This window comes from Dipodomys merriami, unplaced genomic scaffold (assembly GCF_024711535.1).
Source record: "Dipodomys merriami isolate MVZ:Mamm:240054 unplaced genomic scaffold, mDipMer1.0.p SCAF_542, whole genome shotgun sequence".
Classification (NCBI taxonomy): domain Eukaryota; kingdom Metazoa; phylum Chordata; class Mammalia; order Rodentia; family Heteromyidae; genus Dipodomys; species Dipodomys merriami.
The window spans coordinates 520,001-540,932 of NW_027206116.1; the positions used below are offsets into that span (position 1 = coordinate 520,001).

General features: G+C 45.4%; 1 protein-coding gene across 6 annotated transcripts in view; it reads right to left on the reverse strand.

The window, feature by feature from the left end:
- The window catches only part of LOC138811637 (F-actin-monooxygenase MICAL2-like), a 201,219-nt gene that overhangs the window by 50,119 nt on the left and 130,168 nt on the right, over positions 1–20,932 (reverse strand). For 3 of the 6 annotated variants that reach the window (XM_069999342.1, XM_069999339.1, XM_069999341.1), the window contains 3 exons: positions 8,300–8,480; positions 6,139–6,320; positions 7–81 (listed from right to left, as the gene is read on the reverse strand). In XM_069999342.1, the coding sequence (XP_069855443.1) occupies positions 7–81; positions 6,139–6,320; positions 8,300–8,480 (438 nt within the window). Of the gene's footprint in view, positions 1–6; positions 82–6,138; positions 6,321–8,299; positions 8,484–19,718; positions 19,938–20,932 lie in introns of those variants that run through there. The other 3 variants (XR_011367463.1, XM_069999340.1, XM_069999338.1) reach the window with 2 other exon arrangements.

Here is a 20,932-nt window from a genome sequence, read left to right on the forward strand (position 1 = left end):
ACTCACTGGACTGGAATGCTCGTCTCCAGTTTTGGTATTTGCTGGGAGTTGAAGATTGGAAGCTATTGGCCCGTTGCAGACCTGTGGAAGAAAACAGAAAGGTGCAGATAAGATGGTGATGGAGGAGACTTAAATGTATGGAATAAAGATGGATTTCTCTCTACAGCCTATTTACCAAAAGTGAGTAGATGAAAGATTGTAGTTGACTTAGCTGCTTTTTCCCTAGGAAGAGGTGCACCTCCCTGTCCCCAGCACACTCTACATTTCATCCCTTCATTCATCAGATATTTACAGAGGTCCTGCTTTAAGACAGATACTTTTCTCTGATAGAAAAAGCATGAGACATTATTCTAAGAAGTCACTGGTCAGTAAGAAGCCTCTCATGCACATGTACATATAGATGTAAACATATCTGTGTGTATAGGTATACATACATATACCTATATTCACTTATCTGGAAGTAGTTCTTTAAAGCCAAGGCCTCACATCAATGTTCTATATGCATAGTAGAGGAACACTTCAGCTGCTCTGGAATCTACAAGAAGTTCTACCTTCCCTTGCCCTGCAGACCAGTTTTGACTAAGACTCTGGACAGACCATCCTTACAACCCCTCCTGGGCCTGGTTCCAGTGGAGACACTTCCATGGGACACAGTCTACTTCCTATGGAAGACCTTCTACCCAGGTAGGCCTTGACTGAATAGTGGCCCTTAGCTGAGCGGAATGAAAATTGCATGCAAGAGAGAGTGGGTCAATGAGTCTTGGTTATTTGAAGTATTAGGGTGGCAGCAGGGTCTACATGCACCCTGGTTCACAAGCATCCTTGATTCTCTCAAGTTCTTTGACAGCCAGAGAGCAAGAATGGTCATGATGTGCATGTAAGAAGGGCTTGGAGGCATAGGAGGAAAGAAAACCATGGGAGTGCTCTGGCTGTGGGAGAATGGCGTAGGAGAGATTTGAACATAGAACTCCCTGAATCCAAGTCCTGGCCAGTGTGTTCTATATCATTGTCTCTGTCTCTGCCTCTGCTTCTGTGTTGGTCTGTTTCTCTCTCTGTCTCTTGCTGTCTCTGTCTCTTTCTGTCTCTGTCTCTATCTCTGTCTCTAACAATTCTAGATATTCTACTCCCTGTCCTTCTGGGCTGTGGCCCAGAGGTGTCTACCACTACCTGGGGCTTTCTCAGGCTTTCTTTCCTTCAGCTCCTTAGATCTTTGGCTCCTCTCTCTCCTTTACTGCATTTGGAGATGTGTGGTGCCTGCCCTGTCTGGCAGTCCTACAGGCCTGTTCTCCTAATCAAGTCCAGGACCCATAAGGATGGACACATAGTGTGCGCACTTCCCTGGTACACAACTGTATCCACCAAGCACTGCCAGGTCTCCAGCCAAACATGCTTCATGATGAACATGTGGGCAGTAATTACACATCTGCATCCTACTGACACCTAATGAAGAAATTGCCTGAGGAAAACCAAAGACTGTTTACAGCTCCGATGGCTTCCCCTTGGCTTTTACTTGGGTAGAATGGAACCTATTAGAAATGCCTAACATCCAAGGAAGATTTCCCATTAGTGATGCTGATGGGGTGCACGTGCACATGTTTTTACCACAAGAATGATAGAGTGGGCAGTAATGATGGGATCTAATAGTTCTCAACAGCATCTGCTCGGTGTGTACTTATTGATTTTGTACTTATTTTATGAGAGTCCTCTTGGAGACCTAAGTATGTGACTGCCTATAAAAGGAGTCAGAGGTCAAGCGCCTTGCCACATGTTGTGATCCATTTCACTGTCATTACAAAGTAGTGGTGCCTCCCCCACCCATGCCATTGGATTATCCTGCTATTAAAATTATTGCCAGAAAATAAAGGGATACATACCAATTCTTCTATGCCAGAATATTTCTTCTAAATTGAATTGATTTCTGTTCATGAATGCACAGCAATCCCCTTCCCCAATTGAATTGTCAGGGCCAAGATTTCAGCTCATTTATCCTCCAAGAAGCTGCCCTGCTCTAATACCCACAGAGTGAGACATGTCCACCTGTTTCAGAGAATCTGGGAGTCTTCACTGAATGCTGACTCTAGATCTCTAGATTCTGACTCTCTGATGGTGCAGCCTGGGATGTCTTTTAAGCAGGATTTATGTAAACCACTGAATAAGATTACCATGGTTAGCTAGCTAGGTGCTGGTGGCTCACACCTGTAATCTTAGCTATTCAGGAGGCTGAGATCCGAGGATCACAGTTCAAAGCCAGCCCAGGCAGAAAAGTCCTTGTGAGACTCTTATTTCCCATTAACCACTGAAAAACTGGAAGTGGAGTCATCGCTCAAAGTGGTAGAGCTCTAGCTTTGAGCAAAAGAGCTCAGGGACAGCACCCAGTCCCTGAGTTCAAGCCCTACAATGACAAAAAAAATTGCCATGATTTAGATTTTTAATACCCTTCAAAGGCCCAGGTATCCGACTCTTCTTTTTGTTTCCCGGCTGCTATGAGGTGGGCAGTGTCCTCTGCAAAGTGCTCCTGCCATGACATGTTATCTCACCACAGGCAATGGGACCAAGCAACCAAAAACTGAAACCATGAGCCAAAGTAAACCTTTCCTCAGTACAAATTGTTTGTGTCAGGCATATTTGTCACAGTGACAGAATGCTAATGGAAGTTTGTTTTTGGATTTTTTTTGTCAGTCCCAGGGCCTGAACTCTGGGCCTGGGCACTGTCCCTTAGCTCTTCAGCTCAAGGCTAGTGCTCTATCACTTGAGCCACAGTACCACTTCTGCCTTTTTTTTTCTGTTTATGTGGTGCTGAGGAATCGAACACAGGGTTGCATGCATGTAAGGCAAGTACTCTACCACTGAGCCACCTTCCCAGCCCTGGAAGGTTTTCTTGGGGGGAGGGCTCTATGGATTCGGACGATTGTAAGTTCTATTTCACACCTTCAGCTTGGATAGGTTCTATGTTAAAGAAATCTGAAGATGTAAAATACTCCTTACATGCCAAGCAGCCCTCAAAACCACTCGTCAAATGGTGGTAAAATGTACATAAGATAAAAAATACCATTTAATAAACATAGTTGTGCTGGTAGCTTTAGTGTGGTCTTGTTTGTAAACATTTGGGTAAATGCCCAAAAGTGGGATTGCTGGATCATAGGGGAGATCTATGTGAAGTCTTTTGAGGAACCTCCATACTGCTTTCCAAAGTGGTTGAACAAGTTTACATTCCCACCAACAATGAAGTAAGGTTCCTTTCTGTCCACATCCCCTCCAGCATCTGTTGTTGTTAGAGTTCTTGATTTTTGCTGTTCTAACTGGAGTGAGGTGATATCTCAATGTTGTTTTGATTTGCATTTCTTTTATGGCTAGGGATGTTGAACATTTCTTCATGTGTCTATTGGCCATCCTTCTTTCTTCTTCAGAGAAGCATTATTTACCATAGCTAAGATATGGAACCAACCCAGATGCCCCTCAGTAGATGAATGGATCAAGAAAATGTGGTATATATACACAATGGAATTCTATGCCTCCATCAGAAAGAATGACATTTCCCCATTTGTTAGGAAATGGAAAGGTTTGGAAAAAATTATATTAAGTGAAGTAAGCCAGGCCCAAAGAAACATAGGTCCCATGGTTTCCCTTATTTGCAATATCTAGTATAGGTATGAGTCAAGCGGAAAAGGTCAGATAATGTGATGTTAGGAAAATGAACCCTTAAATATGTATTTTAATGTTTTCGTTTCTTTCATGCATGTGTTTCTAACGCATTTATAAGATTATTTCTTTGTTGCTTTGTATGTCCCTCCCCCACAGTGTAACCCCCGCTTTCACTATATTTGATGTCAGTATAACATGTGGAGGAGATGGGGACAAACAAGTCGTTTAAGGATTCAGGTGGACCTGTTGCAACAATGAGAAGTATAAAATGTCATGTCAAAACCAGCTTTACAATGTCGGTGTGTGGGGGGGAGGGGGGTATGATTGGGTGGGGGGGAGGGGGGTGGCTGGGAAGGGAGGTGAAGGGTAAACAAAGGAGGAGGCTGCAATGCTTGGTAAGAAATGTATGCATTATCCTGCCCATGTAATTGTAACCTCTCTGTACAGTATGTTCTCAAATAAAATAAAATAAAATTTTAAATTAAAAAAAATACCATTTAAATAATTTTTATATCTGTCAATGTATTATAAAAGAATACATCAGGATAGGGAGGGGGCACTTCTCTTGCTTTCCTCTATTGGCTATTGTGAACAATGTTGCTAAGGTCATGGTACTGAGGTTTGAACTCAGGGCTTTGCACTTGCTAGGTAGGGGAGGATACACCTCTTGAGCAATACCTATAGCCCAAATCAAGAGTTTTATACTCAACAAGGTGGTATACTTCTCAATGATCAAAACATGATTGATGAAGACTGAATCAACAAAGGACTGTATGAAAGTCATGTCTATTGCCTTCTCTGGCTGCTCTATATTTCATTCTAGAATTAAACTGAACTATCATAAGAAACAAAATGCTTTGGCCAAACGGCTTTATTTCTCAAGCCCAAGCCAGTGACTGAGTCAGGTTTAGGTATTATGTCCTTCCATGCCAGCAGAGGGAGCTTGGTGAAACTATGGCTGAAGTTTCTGAGAAGCCATTGTTTAAGACCTTATGTAATATATCTCTCATACCTATTTGATGTGAGATAGGAACATTCTACAGAGCTAATCATTAAGTTGTTCCTGCCTTGAGACCTAATATAAAACAATGTATTTTTTGGCTCTTGAACAATAAAAAATAATAATTATCTGAATTTTCTTCCTAATGCTTGCTGTTCTGTTCAGAAATAGAGCTTGCCTCTCTGACAGCTTTGTGTACCTTGATTCTCAGGCTCCTGCTTTTATAAATACAGACTTTTATATATACAGGCAGATTTATATTTTCCTTGAAAGTCTTCTGAAGTTCCATGGCGATTGAGGAGAGGGAGAGAAGAAATGGAGGGAAAAGATCCAAGGTAGGAAGATTTGGTGTCTACTTAAGAAAGCTGGATCCCAGGAAGGTGGAAGGCATCTCAAGTGTTAGCAGTAACTAAAGACAGGCTGGATGTCCTGGGCATTAGCCAGTATACTGTTCACTGCTTGTGCTGAGCTCTCTAGATAGCACTACAAATGGTAATTAAAAATGTATTTTGAGGATGGTTTGTCATTTAACAAAAAGGCTCACATGGAAGGGTAAATTCAGAGATTTCAGGATTTAGAAATAAGTATCAGTGTGAGTTCTTTCTATTCTCATTCTTGGTCTTGGGAAACCATCAATAATTGTGAGAGAGCATAGTGGAGATTCTGCCTTTGGCCACCAGAGGACAGTGCAGGACAAATTCAGCACCAGCTTTCACAGAGCAGCTAAGGCTACTGGTCCTTAAGGTGGCAAGTTTCTGTTACCCTGCTTCTTCACCGGCTCTCTCAGAATCATTCACATATCAGCCCAGTTGGTCACAAGTTGCCACTCCAGGCCATCTTTACTAAAATAATCTGGGCTGCTAAAGACAACCCCTCCTAAGTAGGCACGAGTTTAGGGGATGGAGGCACTGGGCACTGGGTCACAGCGTTCATCATGAACCCTTGGGAGAGACCACCATTTGTTTTTCTCACCCACCAAGGGGGTTTCATGCTACTGACCTTGGGATGGGAAAAGCCCCAGTGCTTAGTGCACATGCTCGCATTGCTATGCACGCACTGTGCATTCCATAACCCCCTTACATCAGTAATGCTTTCTGAAGCATGTGCCCAGGTGGACTCAGGAGGCTGTGCAGCCCAGAGGTGCATGCTGTCCAACAGCAGCCAAACCCCTCAGGGCTGATGGGGTGCTGGAGGGGCCTCTGAGGCCATGTCAGCACAGGAGGCAGGAGGGAGGCTGCAGTGTGTGAGGGATCTGAACTCTGCAGTCCTGTGCTATCCAACAGATGACCAGACTGTTCTCTGGCCCTCCCACTTAGGACTCTGAAGCTCCATGGACAAGGATGCCAGGCCTGAGTTCCTATCCCTCAATCGGACTTAACACCTCACGTCTCATAGGTTCTAGCCCTGCCTTTGAGCCCGAGGGTAAGCTCTTTGTCACCTGGGCCTCCATGAGAGGAAGCTGACCCAGTACCATGTACAGAGGACCCTCTACTCACCATGCACCACATGTGGCTCCTCAGGGTACTGGGGGGGCATGGTCTTGGTCAGAGGCTCCCTCAGGGAGATGTGCCGGGTTACGGGCTTTGGTAGAGGTGGTGATTCTGGCTGCGGGGGTCTCTTAGCACAGGCCTTTGCACTGGGGTCCTTGTTGTTCTCCCATTCAGACTCTGAGTCAGAGCTGGTAGGAGGAAGAAGCGTGAGAAGGATGAACCAGCAACCTGGACCTACCCCAGCACACACCCACATTGCCCTACCCATTCCTAGCTCTTGCTAGGCAAACCCAGTGGCTTCATTACCTCAATGTCTAGTTCTAGCCTTGGACTTTGCTCTGGGCTCAATTATGTCCTCCTAAATTGCCTTGTTGAAGTGCTAGCCCTCAGCACACCCGAGTGTGTGGCCACATTTAAGCATTTACCCAGAAGTGAGTATGTGATGTGGGTATAACAAATTGGAGGCTTCACTGAAATCCTGATCCATGGATATTCATTCATGATATGTGCGCAGGCCTTTGGCAGCCAGGAGTCCTGCATGTAGAACTGTTCTGCCTAATTGAGGCCTGATGACTGTGACCTAGGGCAGGTACCTTTCCATCTCTGGGCCTTGTCTTTCCATCTTGGTGATTTCAAGGTAGCAGTTCTCACAGAGACTGGTACATCAGACTCACCTGTGGGATTTGCCAAGATGCCTGTTCTCATGCATTTTACTATAAGTAATGGAGTAATGGAGATGTTTGAACTAGCTGTCTATGACCACTGTCTCCATTTTCTCCCACCCTTTCTCAGTTTATTCTATTGACTGGACCTCTACCTCAGCCTCTGACATCCTTCCTTCAGGGCATCCCATGGGCTAGGTAAGTGCTGTGACCATTGAGCCACACTGCAAGAGCCCCACATAACCTTCTGTCCTTCTTCCCTCCCTGTGTGCCCACATAACCATCTTCAGTTCCTTCAGGCGCACTCCCACTGAGGCCTGTGCCCTAGCTGCCATCACTCTTTGGATTCCCTTTGTCCTTCTGCTGTCCCTTCTTGTCAGTATATTTCAGCTTCACTGTCACCTCTTCAGAGGTCTACAAAAATGGTTGTCCTTGTTCCCCTGGAGTCTCTACCTCTTTGCAAGTAGACTTTTGAGTTTGTCCCATAAAGGATGGAACATACTTCCTGCCCCTTCTATCTGGGCTTGCTGTGCGCATGTGGTAGCCAGACCCAATGGAGAGTTCTTAGCCCAGTTTCCAGAGACCTTGTGAGGCTCCTGACTAGCCTTCAGTCACCCCAGCTGACAGTGAGCTAGGCTCCAGATACAAAACTCAGCTGGGTGAACCCACCACAGCCAGGACTGCCCAGTGGGGCCTGCTCAGCACCTGGCCCACTTTTAGGGTGCAATGAATGGGGTAAACTCACTCTGAGGCTAGTTTAGCTCTCAGCCTTACTGTGGGCTTTGATAACTGACTCAGAGGCCTTTCCACACCCAGTGTAAGGTAGCTGACCTGTCACACCAAAAACCCTTCACCTTAGTTCTCTACCTAGCACATGTGTGCTGCTTTCTTATTAAATGTTTCCCTGTTCACTGGCTGGTTACCTAATTTGATGAAAGGTATGACAATTATGACCTTGTCTGTGTGGGTCACTGATGTATGCTCTGTATAGTAACAGCAGTCCATACTTGTTGACTGACTTCCTGACTTCAGTGTACCTGGAGGAAGCCAGATATATGCATTTCTATTAGCTGTTCTGGGTAGGGATCGGATTTGAGGTGAGAATGTTACTCTCAGAATACTGGTCAGCATCAGAGCCTCATTTCCCAGGCTCCTCCTGGCACCCCCATCATACCCTGGGATAGTCCACACCCATCTCCATACCCCTCACTGCAGTCTACAAGACCCATTGCCTCCTGGGAGAAGACAGTAGAGCCAGGACCTTTCCCTCCTCTGAGAAAAGCGTAACTGCTAAGCCTTAGAGTGCTTATGATGTCCTAGGTATTGTTCCGCACACTTTAGATATGTTATTTTTTTGTTCCTTACAACTAGACACTAGGATAGTCCCCCGTATGACAGATAAGGAAACTGAGCCCCCCCCCCCCCTTAGCAGTTGTGTCCAGAAAAGATAAGATCTCAAATCCTGCCCTATCCCCAGCCTGATGTTTTCCCCAGCCTGGGCATACCTGCTGTCCTCGCTGGTGACCAGGACACGCACAGCCAGCAAGTCCTGCCCAGCTGCGTCCTCCCCAGGGCTGATTCTCACTGACGTCCACTCAGAGGGCAGTGGGGAAGTGGCTTCACCTGGCACATGACTGGGCTGGGGCTCAGGGACACTCTTCGGCTTCTTGGGGGAAATGGGTTCATCTGCTGAGAGAACAGGGTCTAGGGAGACGATGGAACTAATGGCCCCAGTGGTGTCACCTCTTTGCTGTTCCCCAGCATGTTGGGAAGGCATTGTCCCAGTTCCCTTACCCGGCTTGCTTTTGCATCCCCTAGAAAACTCTCATCCCCAAACCTTTGCATGCAGGGCTCCCTGTAAAATGTTGGCTGAATGTTGAATGTCACCTTCTTAGTGAGCCAACCCTGCCCTTCCTGTGGGAAATAACTGTCCGTATACTCAGCATGCCACATCTCTTTATTTCTACCCATCATGCATCTCACCATCGAGTAAACAATGCAATTTCCTTTTTTAGTTTGCTCACTCTCTCCCTCCTCCTAGCACTAGAACATTTCCAGTGGTTCCCCCCCCCCTTTTCCTTTGATGATAGAAATATACTTGGTAAACAGCCAATGTTCAATAAATGCCTGTTGAGTGGACAAATGAATGTGTGAATCCCAGTGCCATCCTGGCTACTAACTAGGTGAGCAGGCCTTTCTCACAGTGGACATCATTTTTCTCTGTAAAAATCCAGCTCCTTCTCACCCCTCATTCCCAAATAAAGGTCCTTCCCTCCCCTTTCCTGTGTCCTTCATTTCACCAGCTGGGTTTCTATCAGTATTTAAACATGCTGTTTGAAGAGCCCCCTTTTAACTCCAGCCCAGCCTATCCATTCATTGTTCTTCCTCCTTCACAGCCAATCTGGAAGACATCCCTGATGAAGACCCTTTCTTTTATTTCTTTTATGAGTCCTTAAAACCCAGAACCTGCTTGTTGCTAATTCACAGGGCTTTGGGGGTCTTCTTACAATCCTTGATCCTTGACTCCTCCCTGCTCCAAGGGACTCTCTTTCTCTCTCTGATGTTCCATTTCAGATGTCCTGTCTTCCCTGTCTCCACACCTCCCCTGGTACCCACTCTTCTTTTTCCCTCATTTGTTCTTTCTAGGAGATTCTACCAAATCTTTTACTGTATTGCTCACCTGTGAAGACAGTTCAGGAGAGTCTGATTCTGATGTAACATCCCTCACGTTTTAAAATATTCTAAGATCAAACAAAGCACATCTGCAGACAGATTCAACTAACGGGCTGATAGTTTGTAACCATGGTGTTTGTATGAACTTGCTTGTGTGCATGTGCCTACACTACTGTATTAGCTGGACTGTGAATGGGAGGATGTTTAAAGAATATTCTGGATGCCTTGGTGGTGGTGGTGGTAGCAATAAGAGCAGTGGTAGCTTACTTTTAGTGAGTGTTACTATATATCAAGAATTTGAGCATTCTTTCCATGTGAAGTCTATTAAATGGGGAAAGCATTGTTGTTAGTCCCATATTCCTGCTGTGAAAATGAAAGCATAGAGAGATTAAGACATTAACGCTGGGCACTGGAACCTCACATCTGTAACCCTAGCTACTCAGGATACTGACATCTGAGGATCGTGGTTCAAAGCAAGCCCAGGAAAGAAAGTACATGAGACTCTTATCTCCAATTAATCACCAGAAAACCAGAAGTGGAGCTGTGGGTCAAAGTGGTAGAGTGCTAGCCTTGAGCAAGAGAGCTCAGGGACAGTGTCCAAGCCCTGAATTCTCTAACTGACCAAAAAAAGAAAAAAACAGAAGAAGACACCAGCATATATATATATATATATATATATATATATATATATATATATATATATATACACACAGTGTATATATATATATATATATAGTTCCTTCAAGGGATCAGGACAATCTGTATGTCTGTAAGCAAGTAGGAATCATGAGTTTGGGCTGGGAGTTCATGCTTTTCCTGAAACAGTCACTCTGTCCCTTGACTCTGCAGTCTTCACTAGTAGAGCAAGGTGGGGCACATATACTCCTAGTCTATTGACAAAAGGCTTGACTGCTAGATTTGCATTGGGTCAGTGGAAATTCATGGTTGTGAGGCGTGAGCAGAGGGTTAAGTGGACTTTCTGGCTTGGTGTGTCCTTCATGATCCTGCATAGGTTATCATAAAAGAATGTTCTAGATGGAAGCTGATCCTTCAGTGTGGATGCTAGGTTGAGGGTGCACAAAACAAACCTAGAGCCAACTTATGGCCCCAAGAGCCAAGGTCACCCTTGCAGCCTGCAGCAAAGCCACCCAGTCAGACCTGACCCTGTATCTTGGTACATATGTGTGTTGGTGTGTATCTGAGAGCCAGGTGATCAATACATGCATATCCAACAGGTGCTACTGTGCCTTGTCCTGATCCTGGCCTTTGCTGTGGGTTGGGAGGCAAATCAGAGAATCAGCCTCCTGCCTTCCAGCCATGCCTCCAAGGATTTCCTTCTGCCTCATAAAGGAGATAAGACACATTCATAGATGCTACATTTAATGATGTTAAACATCCACTAGTGGTACAGGGAAGAAGTGGGAGGAAGGACATGTATGACTTCCATGCACTAGACTCTGGGATCAAAGGTGCTGGGTTTGAGGATGGACAGGATTTGATAGTAAGAAACAGAGAGGTGATGATCCAAGATGTGGTTTGGGGAGCAAAAGCAAGCCAGGAAGTAATGTTTGTTTATATTGGGAACCAAAATTAAGTCCATGTGATTAGAAGGTAAGAAGATCCATCCACTCTGAGGCAGAGTACAAGGTAAAAGGATGTTTGGAGGGCCCGATGAGGAGTAGAGGGTGATGGAGAGCAGGGCAGCCTGAAGTACATGGTGACCACAGGTGTTTGAGGTGAGCTGAGCTAGGCTGCGGTGGCACCAGACCAAAACATTCAGGGTCACCTGGGTCCTGCTTCTCTCTTTTTCTTCCAAAGAGTTTTGGCTTTGGCAGCAGGGATGAGTGATCCAGCAGAGAAAAGCCCTGCCTGCTTCCTGGGCTCTGGGAGGGGTGAAGGGCACAGCTGACGGATGGTCCCTCAGTTTTACTGGGCAGGAACCATATCCTTTCAGCAGGGCCTGGACATCAGGGGAGGGAAAAGGGCAGGGACTATGGACAAGAAGCTTCTGCTTTTTCTGGACCATTCCCCCACCCCTTGGCCAGCTGGTTGAAGCAGCAGCCCCAAAGAAAGACATGCCCTTCTTTATGTTCTGCCCCGGGATGCCTGGCTCAGGCTATTGCTGCTCTCTGGGGTTAAGAGCTACTCCAGTAGGAAACTTGTCAGGTTTAAGATTCCGCATCCAATCACCCCTTTTCATTCCCCAGAAGGGCCTTTCCCATATACATATGCCGTTATGAGAAAACCTGGGGTGCTGGAAAAGTCACAGAAAATAACTAATGACAAGGTAGCACCAGCTTATCACTGAGTGCCCACCATCCCCATCATCCCACCACCATAAAAGGACAGCAGTACCACTGCACCAGGGGAAAGAAATGGACCTGGAGTAGCCAGGGCAGTAACAGAACAGTAATTTCTGTGGCCTACCCCAAGGTCAGGGACCTGTGGATGCTCATCTGTACCATGTGCCTACGCAGCCACCCTCTTACTTCCTCCCCCAGGCCAGATGCTTTGCTTTATGGACTCTACTGAAAGTGATTGGTACCCAGAGAGAATTCTGGGGGTACCAGGGGTTGAAGTGAGCAGGATCTCTACCTGCCTGAGTGGTGGCTGGGCTCCTGGTGGGAAGCAGGTCTACTTAGAACCCAGCACCTCACTCCTCTTTGGTACTCTGGCCAGATGCCTGCTCCCTGGTGATAGAGGACACTTTAAGAATTCTAGCACTAGGGCCATTCTCACCTCAAGCTTGGGGAAGGCAGAGCCTGCAGCATGCATCCAGCCACCTATAGTGGCTAAGTACAAAGGCTGTTCCCTGGTCAGACCCTCTGCAGGGTTGGGGAGGACCTGTGCTACCCTGGTTCAATGGCTGAAGGTGATTCTGTTTTCTGTCCCAGGTTGGAGACTCTTCCACTTGCCCTGGAACCCAGAGAGATAAGAAAGCAACAACTCCTCTCACAAATTCTTAGTAACTACAATTTTTTTTTTTTTGGGTCTGGTCATGGGGCCTGAACTCTGGGCCTGGGTACTGTCCCTCAGCTCTTCAGCTCAAGGCTAGCACTCTACCACTTGAGCCACAGAGCCACTTCTGGCTTTTTTCTTTTTTCTTCTGTGGTGCTGAGGAATCGAACCCATGCATGCAAGGCAAGCGCTCTACCACTGAGCCACCTTCCCAGCCCAGTAACTACATTTTATAAGAAGAGAAACTGAGGCCCAGAGGATTCATGTAAGTTCCTAATTGCTACAATCACTTCTGGCTCTAGTCTTAGAGAGAGGCCCTATGTTGTACTGTTCTCTCTATAGACAAAGTTGAGAAAGAAAGCTAGGGAGCTAAGTGTAAGAAGATCCAGCTAGGAAAACAGAACTCAAGCCAGTGTTCAACAGAGGAAAGTTGAGACAGGCACAGGGCCACGGTGGCACTGGAAGTACTGAACAGACAGGGATTATGAGATGACCTAGATAGAAGCCATGGAAGTTACTGGTGAGTGGGACAAGGGGATGGGATGGGCCACCAGAGCCTAGAAGCCAAGACTACTGCTGCTGTGTAGGAAGATGGGAGAAGGATTCTGGCTTCTAGATTTCAACTTCAATTTCCCACTGATGTGGCTAATGGTCAAATCTAGCCAGAAGCCCATCACAAAGGACCCTGGGAAATGTAGTTTCAAGGATTTTAGCTTTCTAATAGGGAGCAGAGCAGGGGAAGGGAGGAGAGTGTTTTTGAGCGCAAATAGGTAGATAGATGCCTTGGTTACTACAGGTGGACTGTAACAAGTAAGGGGACAGACAAAGGAGGGCCCTGGGAAAGGACCTGAGTGGGCAGTCCTTTCCACTGCCAGGAGATGTCACAATTGCTCAGAGAGGGAGGTTTTGTCCACATCAGTACCAAAGTCCTTTGGGGGCATGGCCTTTTAAAAATAAAGTGTGTCAAAGACAGAGCTGCTGCCATCCTGGGGCTTCTGTGAGTGACTCCTTAGGATGAGGCATCCAGAGTTGTTCAGGGCAGAAATGCTTTGATGGGTAGTGCTGGGTCTCTGGGCTTTACTCTACCCTGAGTCCTCAAGGTCCTGCCTTGCTGAGCCCTTGCTGGGTATCCCAGGCCAAGGGACTGAGCCTGGGTGTGGTATAGACCCACAGGCACATCTCTGCTGCTCCCAAATTAGAACAGGAGACAGCATTACTCAGAAGGTCTTCTTGGCCCTAGTAACTGCCCTAGTACAAAGACCAAGATCAGCCTATATACAAACCATAAGGAAGCCACATGTTTGGTAGACATGGAAGCGGCTTGGGCCTGGGCCTCATCCCTTCATCTTCAGCAGAGTTGACCTGGTCATACCCTAGAACCTGCACCATGGACCCTGGGCAAGACAGCAGGGATTTTTAGCCCTCAGAGAAGGCTCCCTCTGAGTACCAGGGCCCTTTCCTAGGGAGAGAGAAGGGACTCACACAGCATCTTATCTCAGCTATGTGGACTCCACAGCAAAAATGCTAGATTGTTTTGTTAATGGGTATAGGTTTGGGGCTTTAGTTCTTAGACCCCGGATCCCCTTATTTCCTGCCCTGTCCTCTGTTACCAATAGGCATGAGGACTGGCCATGTCCTTCTCTAATGGCCAAGGCAGCACCTGTTCTTAGGGGTCCCTTAAAGCTCTCTCAGGACAGTGGGGTGGTAGGCAGTGCCAGTGGCACTGGATGGAATCCCCATATCTAGAAATTGTGCGTAGGCCAGGCCGAGTCTGGCATGGGTTAGGGATGAGGAGAGGAGCGCTGATCTGCCTGCACATAGGCTCCACATAGTCGAGGAACCAGCTCCCTTTTCTGATATGGGTCCTCTGCTGGGTGGGTAGCTTTACTTGGTCTTGGGTCCACTTGCAGAATGGCTTGGCTCAGGGGATCTAAATAAAGTTGAGCCACCTGCATGTGTGGTGGGCGGTTGGAGAGTGAGTAGGCAGAGAGTGGCAGCTCCAGCCTCATCCCCAGTCTAGGTTGTCCGGCAAGAACAGATTTATACTACTTCTTGTCTCAACCTGTCACCCAGATTCTTATGTTAGGACATCAGAGAGGGTCAGTGAGAAGGTGGGAGAGAATGTGTGATATTGGATGGCCCACTGGAACTGCTCCCTGCTGCCACCTTCAGGCCAGACCTGAGTGGGTTGCCTAAACCCCACCTGTTTCTGTGTACTCAGCTCTGCCAAGACATGCATGAGAGGATGATGGTCCTCAAAAGACAAAATGAAGCAAAACCAAGAGGTGGCAGGATATACAACATTAACCTTCTGTTGCTTCAAGTCTTTCTTCTGAACTATGGCTGGACTTCCCCCAACCCAAACATGCTCCATATATTCTAAGGCCTGGGCCAGGGTCACTTAATCCACAAGGGCCACTGATGTGATCTGCTAGTTAGGATTATAAGTGTTCAAAAAAGACAAAGATCCCTATCCTCATAAAGCATCTGTTTAGCACAGAGGAAAACATAAATCAGCAATAGACTAATAGAATGGTAAATATAAGAATTATATAACATGGCTGACACTGATAAATGGCATGGAAAAGCTGGCTAGTAAGGGTGAGGTAGGAAGAAGGCTGAGGAGTAAAGGTTGCAGCATTATGAGTAGACTTCCATGGAGGGAATTGAATAAAACAGTGAATAGAAAAAACAGTGCCAGGTGCCTGTGGCTCATGCCTGTAATCCTACCTACTCAGAAGGCTGAGATCTGAGGATCATGGTTTGAAGGTAGCCTGGGCAGAAAATTCTGTGAGACTCTTACTTCCAATTAACCACAAAAAGCTGTAAGTGGCGTTGTGGCCCAAGTGGCAGAATGCTACCTTGAGCACAAAAGCTCAAGGATAGTGCCCAGGCCCAGAGTTCAAGCTCCATGAGCGGCAAAAAAAAAAAAAAAAAAAAAAAAAAGGAAGGAAAGGAGGAAGGAAGGAAGGAAGGGCAGAGCTAGCAATATGAATTCTGAGAAAAGTTTACTTTGTAGATGGCACAGCTAGGGCAAAGGCTCTAAGGTACAACATATCTGTAGTTTGAGGAACAGTGTGAAGGACAGATGTAAGAGAGAAGAGAAGTCAGAGTTCATGGGCCAGGCTGTCCAGAGAGAGTGCCTTTGGAATCCCCTGTCTGCCTTGGAATTATAACTGTATAAGGTAGACAACTTGTGGAAAATTCTTGGTAGAGGAGTAACTTGATTTAAAGGATCACTAATGCAAGGGTGTTGAAAATAGTCTACAGATCTACGGCCATACCACCCTGAATGTGCCCAATCTCGTCTGAAAATAGTCTACAGGGCAAATGTAGAGACAAAGAGGCCACTGCACAATCACCCAGCAAAGGAGAACAGTGGCCAAGGCCAAGAGGTTTAGAAGTGATGAGAACTGGACAGATGCCCCATGCTCTTGGAATTTGCTGATAGAGTGGATATGGATCAAAAGAAAGCAGGATCAAGAATGGCTTCAAGGCTTTGGGGATGAGTGGAATTGGTTTCCAGCAATGAGAAAGGGCAAGAGTAGAGAATGTTATAGAGGGAAATCAAGGCTGGAGATGTATCTGTGAGCTGGACGTGCCCAGGTGGAGGTGGTGGGGAGACAGCTGGAAGCAGAGACAGGGCCTGCATGTAACTGAGACTTAGGCATTCCCTAAGCAAAGTTATGTTTTATTGGCAGTGATGGCAGGTAAGGAGGCCCCAGAGATGAGTCCCATATCTGAGGGGAGGTGGCTAACTGTCTTCAAGAGGGCTGGAGAATCAAAGAACAAGAGAAGAGATGGCACTGCTATCCTATTGGGTGTTCTGAGCCCCAGCTGACCTAGAGTATATGAACAAAGTCTTTCACAGGGCATTTCCTCTGCCAAATGAAGGAAGTGCTATCTGGAATGTGGCAAAGCATTATGTGCTCCAGCATTCTGTGCCACCTTTACAAAACCATACACCAGAGTCTTTGCAAGCTCCAATGTATAGAGAGGAATTGTGTTCATGCCACTCAGAAGTGGCATGAAGTGCTGGAGGTCAAAGCCAGGACTCAAAGTCCAGGGTCTTCACTACACAGCAAAAATCCCCCATAGAGCAGGTACCTGGCTCTGGTCCTGAGCCCATGGGTGCCTGTGGACTTGCATGCCTGGTATTAGTGAGCTCTGATAGACTTTTCCTTAAAACCTCTTTCTGATCTCAAGGGTGTTGAAAGGAGGTGAGCTAATGAGGAACTACAAGTTAAGAGCTTGGCTTAGTGCCTAGCACACAGAAAACACTGTACATGTAGCAGCAGGCCCCAGGACAGTGAAGGAAGCAGAAACTGTTTTAATTTATTGAAGGAATTTTCAGTTAAAGTTGTAAAAAGAAATGGAGAAGAGCCTACCCAATCTGGATGACCTACTTACTCTACTTGATATGCAAGTGCACAAAAATTTATTTCTTCTACTAGATTATTTGCTTAGGATAAATTCCGTAGGGTAGGATTACTGAGCCAACAGGTCAGAGCCCTGTTCTGGATCTTAGTAGTTGTTGTCATTATGTCTTCCAGAAAAAGGTTTCTTTGGTGGACATTGTACTCAATACTAAACTCATATATTTTAACTTTTAATTTTGAATTTGTGTGTGTGTGTATGTATGTGTGTGTGTGTGTGTGTGTGTTGGTACTGGGGCTTGAACTCAGAGCCTCATGCTCTTGCTTGATTTTTCTGCTCAAGGCTAGTGCTCTACCACTTGAGCCATACTCTACTTATAGCTTTTTGTTGGCTAATTGGAAATAAGTCTCATGGACTTTTCTGCCCAGGCTGGCTTTGATCCTCAGCCTCTGAGTATGTGGATTATAGGTGTGAACTACCAGCACCTAGATGATTTTTTTTCTTACAATTGATTTCATGAGTTTCTTCTAGCAGTTCAAGGTCCTGTATAATTAATTTGCATTCTTTTGAAAGCTAAGGAAGAATGTGCGTGTGCGTGCATGCGTGCGTGTGTGCGTGTGTGCGTGTGTGCGTGTGTGTGTGTGTGTGTGTGTGTGTGTGTGTGTATGTGTGTGCTGGTCCTGGGGCTTGAACACAGGACCTGGGCACTGTCCCTGAGCTTTTGTGCTCAAAGCTAGCATTCTACCACTTGAACCATAGTTCCACTTCTGGCTTTTTGTGGTTAAATGGAGATGTCTCTTGGATTGTCTGGGTTGGCTAAGATTGTAGATTACAGATATGAGCCACTGGTGCCTGGAAGGAAGAACATTTTTGTAAATTCTTCCTTTTTAGTGTTTACTTTTTAAATTAGCCTAAGTGGGAATTACTTGTTCACTATCTTTGACCATTTATCAATGGGTCATTGCTCAATAAATATTAACTGATCACTTATGCTGTAGGAGGGGCCTAGGAACACCTGCTTTAAATGTACTTTTAAAATACCACAGCAATAAACTTCCTTATTGTTATATTTAATGAAGATTTTCCCCATCTATTTAATACTTTAATTATTTTTAAAATGTGTATAATCAGATTTGCCTCCTGTTTTACCTATACACCCCCCCCCCACACACACATTTCAGTTAGAGGTTATAAAGCTTAGAGAATTATCACCTCATGATTTTATCAATATTGAATTAGATTTTTTATATGTATATATATATATATATATATATATATATATATATATATACTTATGTTTGTGGTATTGAGAACTTCTATTTAATACTATTATTTTACGCTTAAAATGTGAAGTCTTTAATTCAGGGTTTCTGGATTAAATATTGTACTCGACACTATTTATGTATAATGTAATAGCTAAACCAAAGCAAGCTGAACCATCACCACTACCACCACAAACAAAACAAAGCAAAACACACACAAAATTTGTAAGCAGATATGGGAGTGCTTACTTGAACAGTTAATGAAACTCCTACTTCTGAAGACTAAGAGATTCCCTGGAGATAGAATAATGAATCCTGTGAGTCTCCAAGGTTTTGGAGGACTGCTGGAAAGATTGATCTAAAACATTTATCAAACTTTATAACTCTGGACTCCTTTATTCATGAAGCACCTCTTGGAGTGCCAAACTTTGGAAGCTATCGTTTTAACTCAATTTAAAGCAAAGCTTAAAAATCTGACCATAAGTTCATTCTCTGTGGCATTTCCGGCATGTTGTAGATGTGTAGTAAATACAAACTGAATGAACAAATGAGTATGAGAACAGATCGACAGGTAAGACAATCAGATCTCGTCCAGCAATACTATGATATATACTCTCTAAAAATACATTCGGGTAGAGTATCTTTGTATGGTTCCCTTCTAGATCCCCAGGACCTAGAATAATGCTTAGAATAAGTCTTGTTGACAAGAAAAACAAAGGAACGAGTCTCTTGTCCATCCCACCACATTTCTTTCTAATATCTTTCCTGAATGGAAGGGGAAGAGTATCAGGGGCCCTTGATCATAACCTAAGGTAGTTCTGAAAGCAGATCCAAGCACTAACCTTGAGCTAGAGACCAGGACTCCAGGATTATCTCTTTGTAGGTACCAGGCCCTCATACAATTCATAGGTGGTACCATAAATTCAGTTACATTAGGCCTAGCAAGAGTAGGCCTCCTTCCTTGGGGATGCTGTTTCAGCACTGTCCACACTAGCTGAGCAAGACTTTAAGTCCATCCCAATTGCAGAGAGTCTGCCATGGATGCTGTACTCAGTGGCCCCACAAGCAGAACTTCATAGTACAAGGTGCTAAATGACCTGAGCCTTTATGAGCAGAGAATGCCTCTTAGGATGGCAAATGGTTCTCATCAGATGAGCACACTTGCTGTGTTCATTGTCATTTTGAGATTGACATTAGCACTTCCTCCTTACCTTTCACCCAGATGGACCAATATAAACTACAAGAGCCAACTTTGCTTGGTAGAAGCCTAAATGATATAAGGTTTATGGCAAAACAGTTTTTATAGGGTCATCACTTGGAAGTGTGAGGAAAATGGGTGCAGAGAGCTGTCAACACAGCCTGTTTCTAAGAGCTAAGGAAGGCTATTCACCTACTCTGTCCAGAATCTAGAATAGTAAAGTACCACAAGTTTTCAAGAAAGAGCCCCAACAGCCTGGACCCAGAGTATTGGTGACATTTTCCAAATATTACCCCTGGGTAATATTTCAGAATGCCCCAGCACAGCCCCAGCGAGTCCCGTGTTACCACAAGTGCAAGTCCCGCCAGCAGTTTAGGGAAGATGGGCTCCCTAAACCAATCCCTGTGTTTAAAGTTTTAGAAGCACCCATGGCAAAGAAGAGAGGAAACAATGAGCTTTATAAAGAACCATATTTATTTTCATTTACAGCATCAAATACCATAAATAAAGCTAAACATTGTTTGTGGTGTGCAAAATACAAGGTTCCATGTGGTACTGTAAATGGTTACCATAGGTCACAGACATGCCTTGTGATGAGAATGGGGAGGCTAGCTAGAGATAGGCTGAGAGAGAGGAGGGCTCTCTTGGTTGACATTGTAGAAAGGGAGGGAAATTCTGCAAGAGAAGATAAGAGCGAGGACTTTGTACTGGCCAGGCTCTGCACCAATGCAGCGAGGGGATACAGCATGCAGGGCTGGGCAAAGGCTGATAGGTCAGGGTGGCTCTGGCGACATGCAAAACAAATATCAACTACAGTCAAGAGTGTGAGGCCAGGCCTATGTTGGCTCTGCTCTACTGGGCGTGTGGCTTCTCTGTACCAACACTTTGATTGCTCTGCTGCTCCAGGTAAACAAGTCAGCAGGAATATGTACTCTAGGCCGAGCCATGGGAGTTAAGAGACTGGTCTCTCCAGGCCTGAGTCTGACTTAAGTCATTTCTCGATGTCATCCCTCTCCTGAGACCATGCATGATTGCTCTGATTGACGTTATTGAACTTTAGGAGTCCAGGAGGATAAGAAGTGCACTGCAGATTGTTTGGATCACCGGTGCAGGTTTGAAGAGAATGTTTGCTAGAATCATTGTGATTATTTGTATACAATACAGAACACGAGTCAAACTTGTAATGAGGCCTGGAAGAAATTTTTTTAATCATTCTAAAATGAATCATCTATGGGCTTGATAAATGGTAATCTTCATATTAGAATCAATTTAAGAAGATATTATTAGATAAGACCTTCTATAGAGGTCACTAGACAAATGTCTTCTTGCCAAAGGTGACAAAGCCTTCCTTGTATGGTACTGTCTCACAATCAAGTTAAACCTTCTCAAGAAGGTAAGTGGCTTCCCAGGTGCAACTGAAAAGCATAGACACAAGCCAGCCCAGAGGACAGAGGGGAGGCGGGGCATGCACTTGGGGTAGATCAGGCTGCATGCTCTAGGGCAAGTAGAATAGGACTTTGTTTTTGAGCTGAACCCTTCCCTCCCTCATGCTGTTAACCCCCCCTTCCCCATGCCACCAAATGAGTCCGTTAGACGCAAGCCACAGCACAATCATATTACCGGCGGGGAGGCAGGGTGTGGAAACAGGTTAGGGATTAGTACCACTCTCT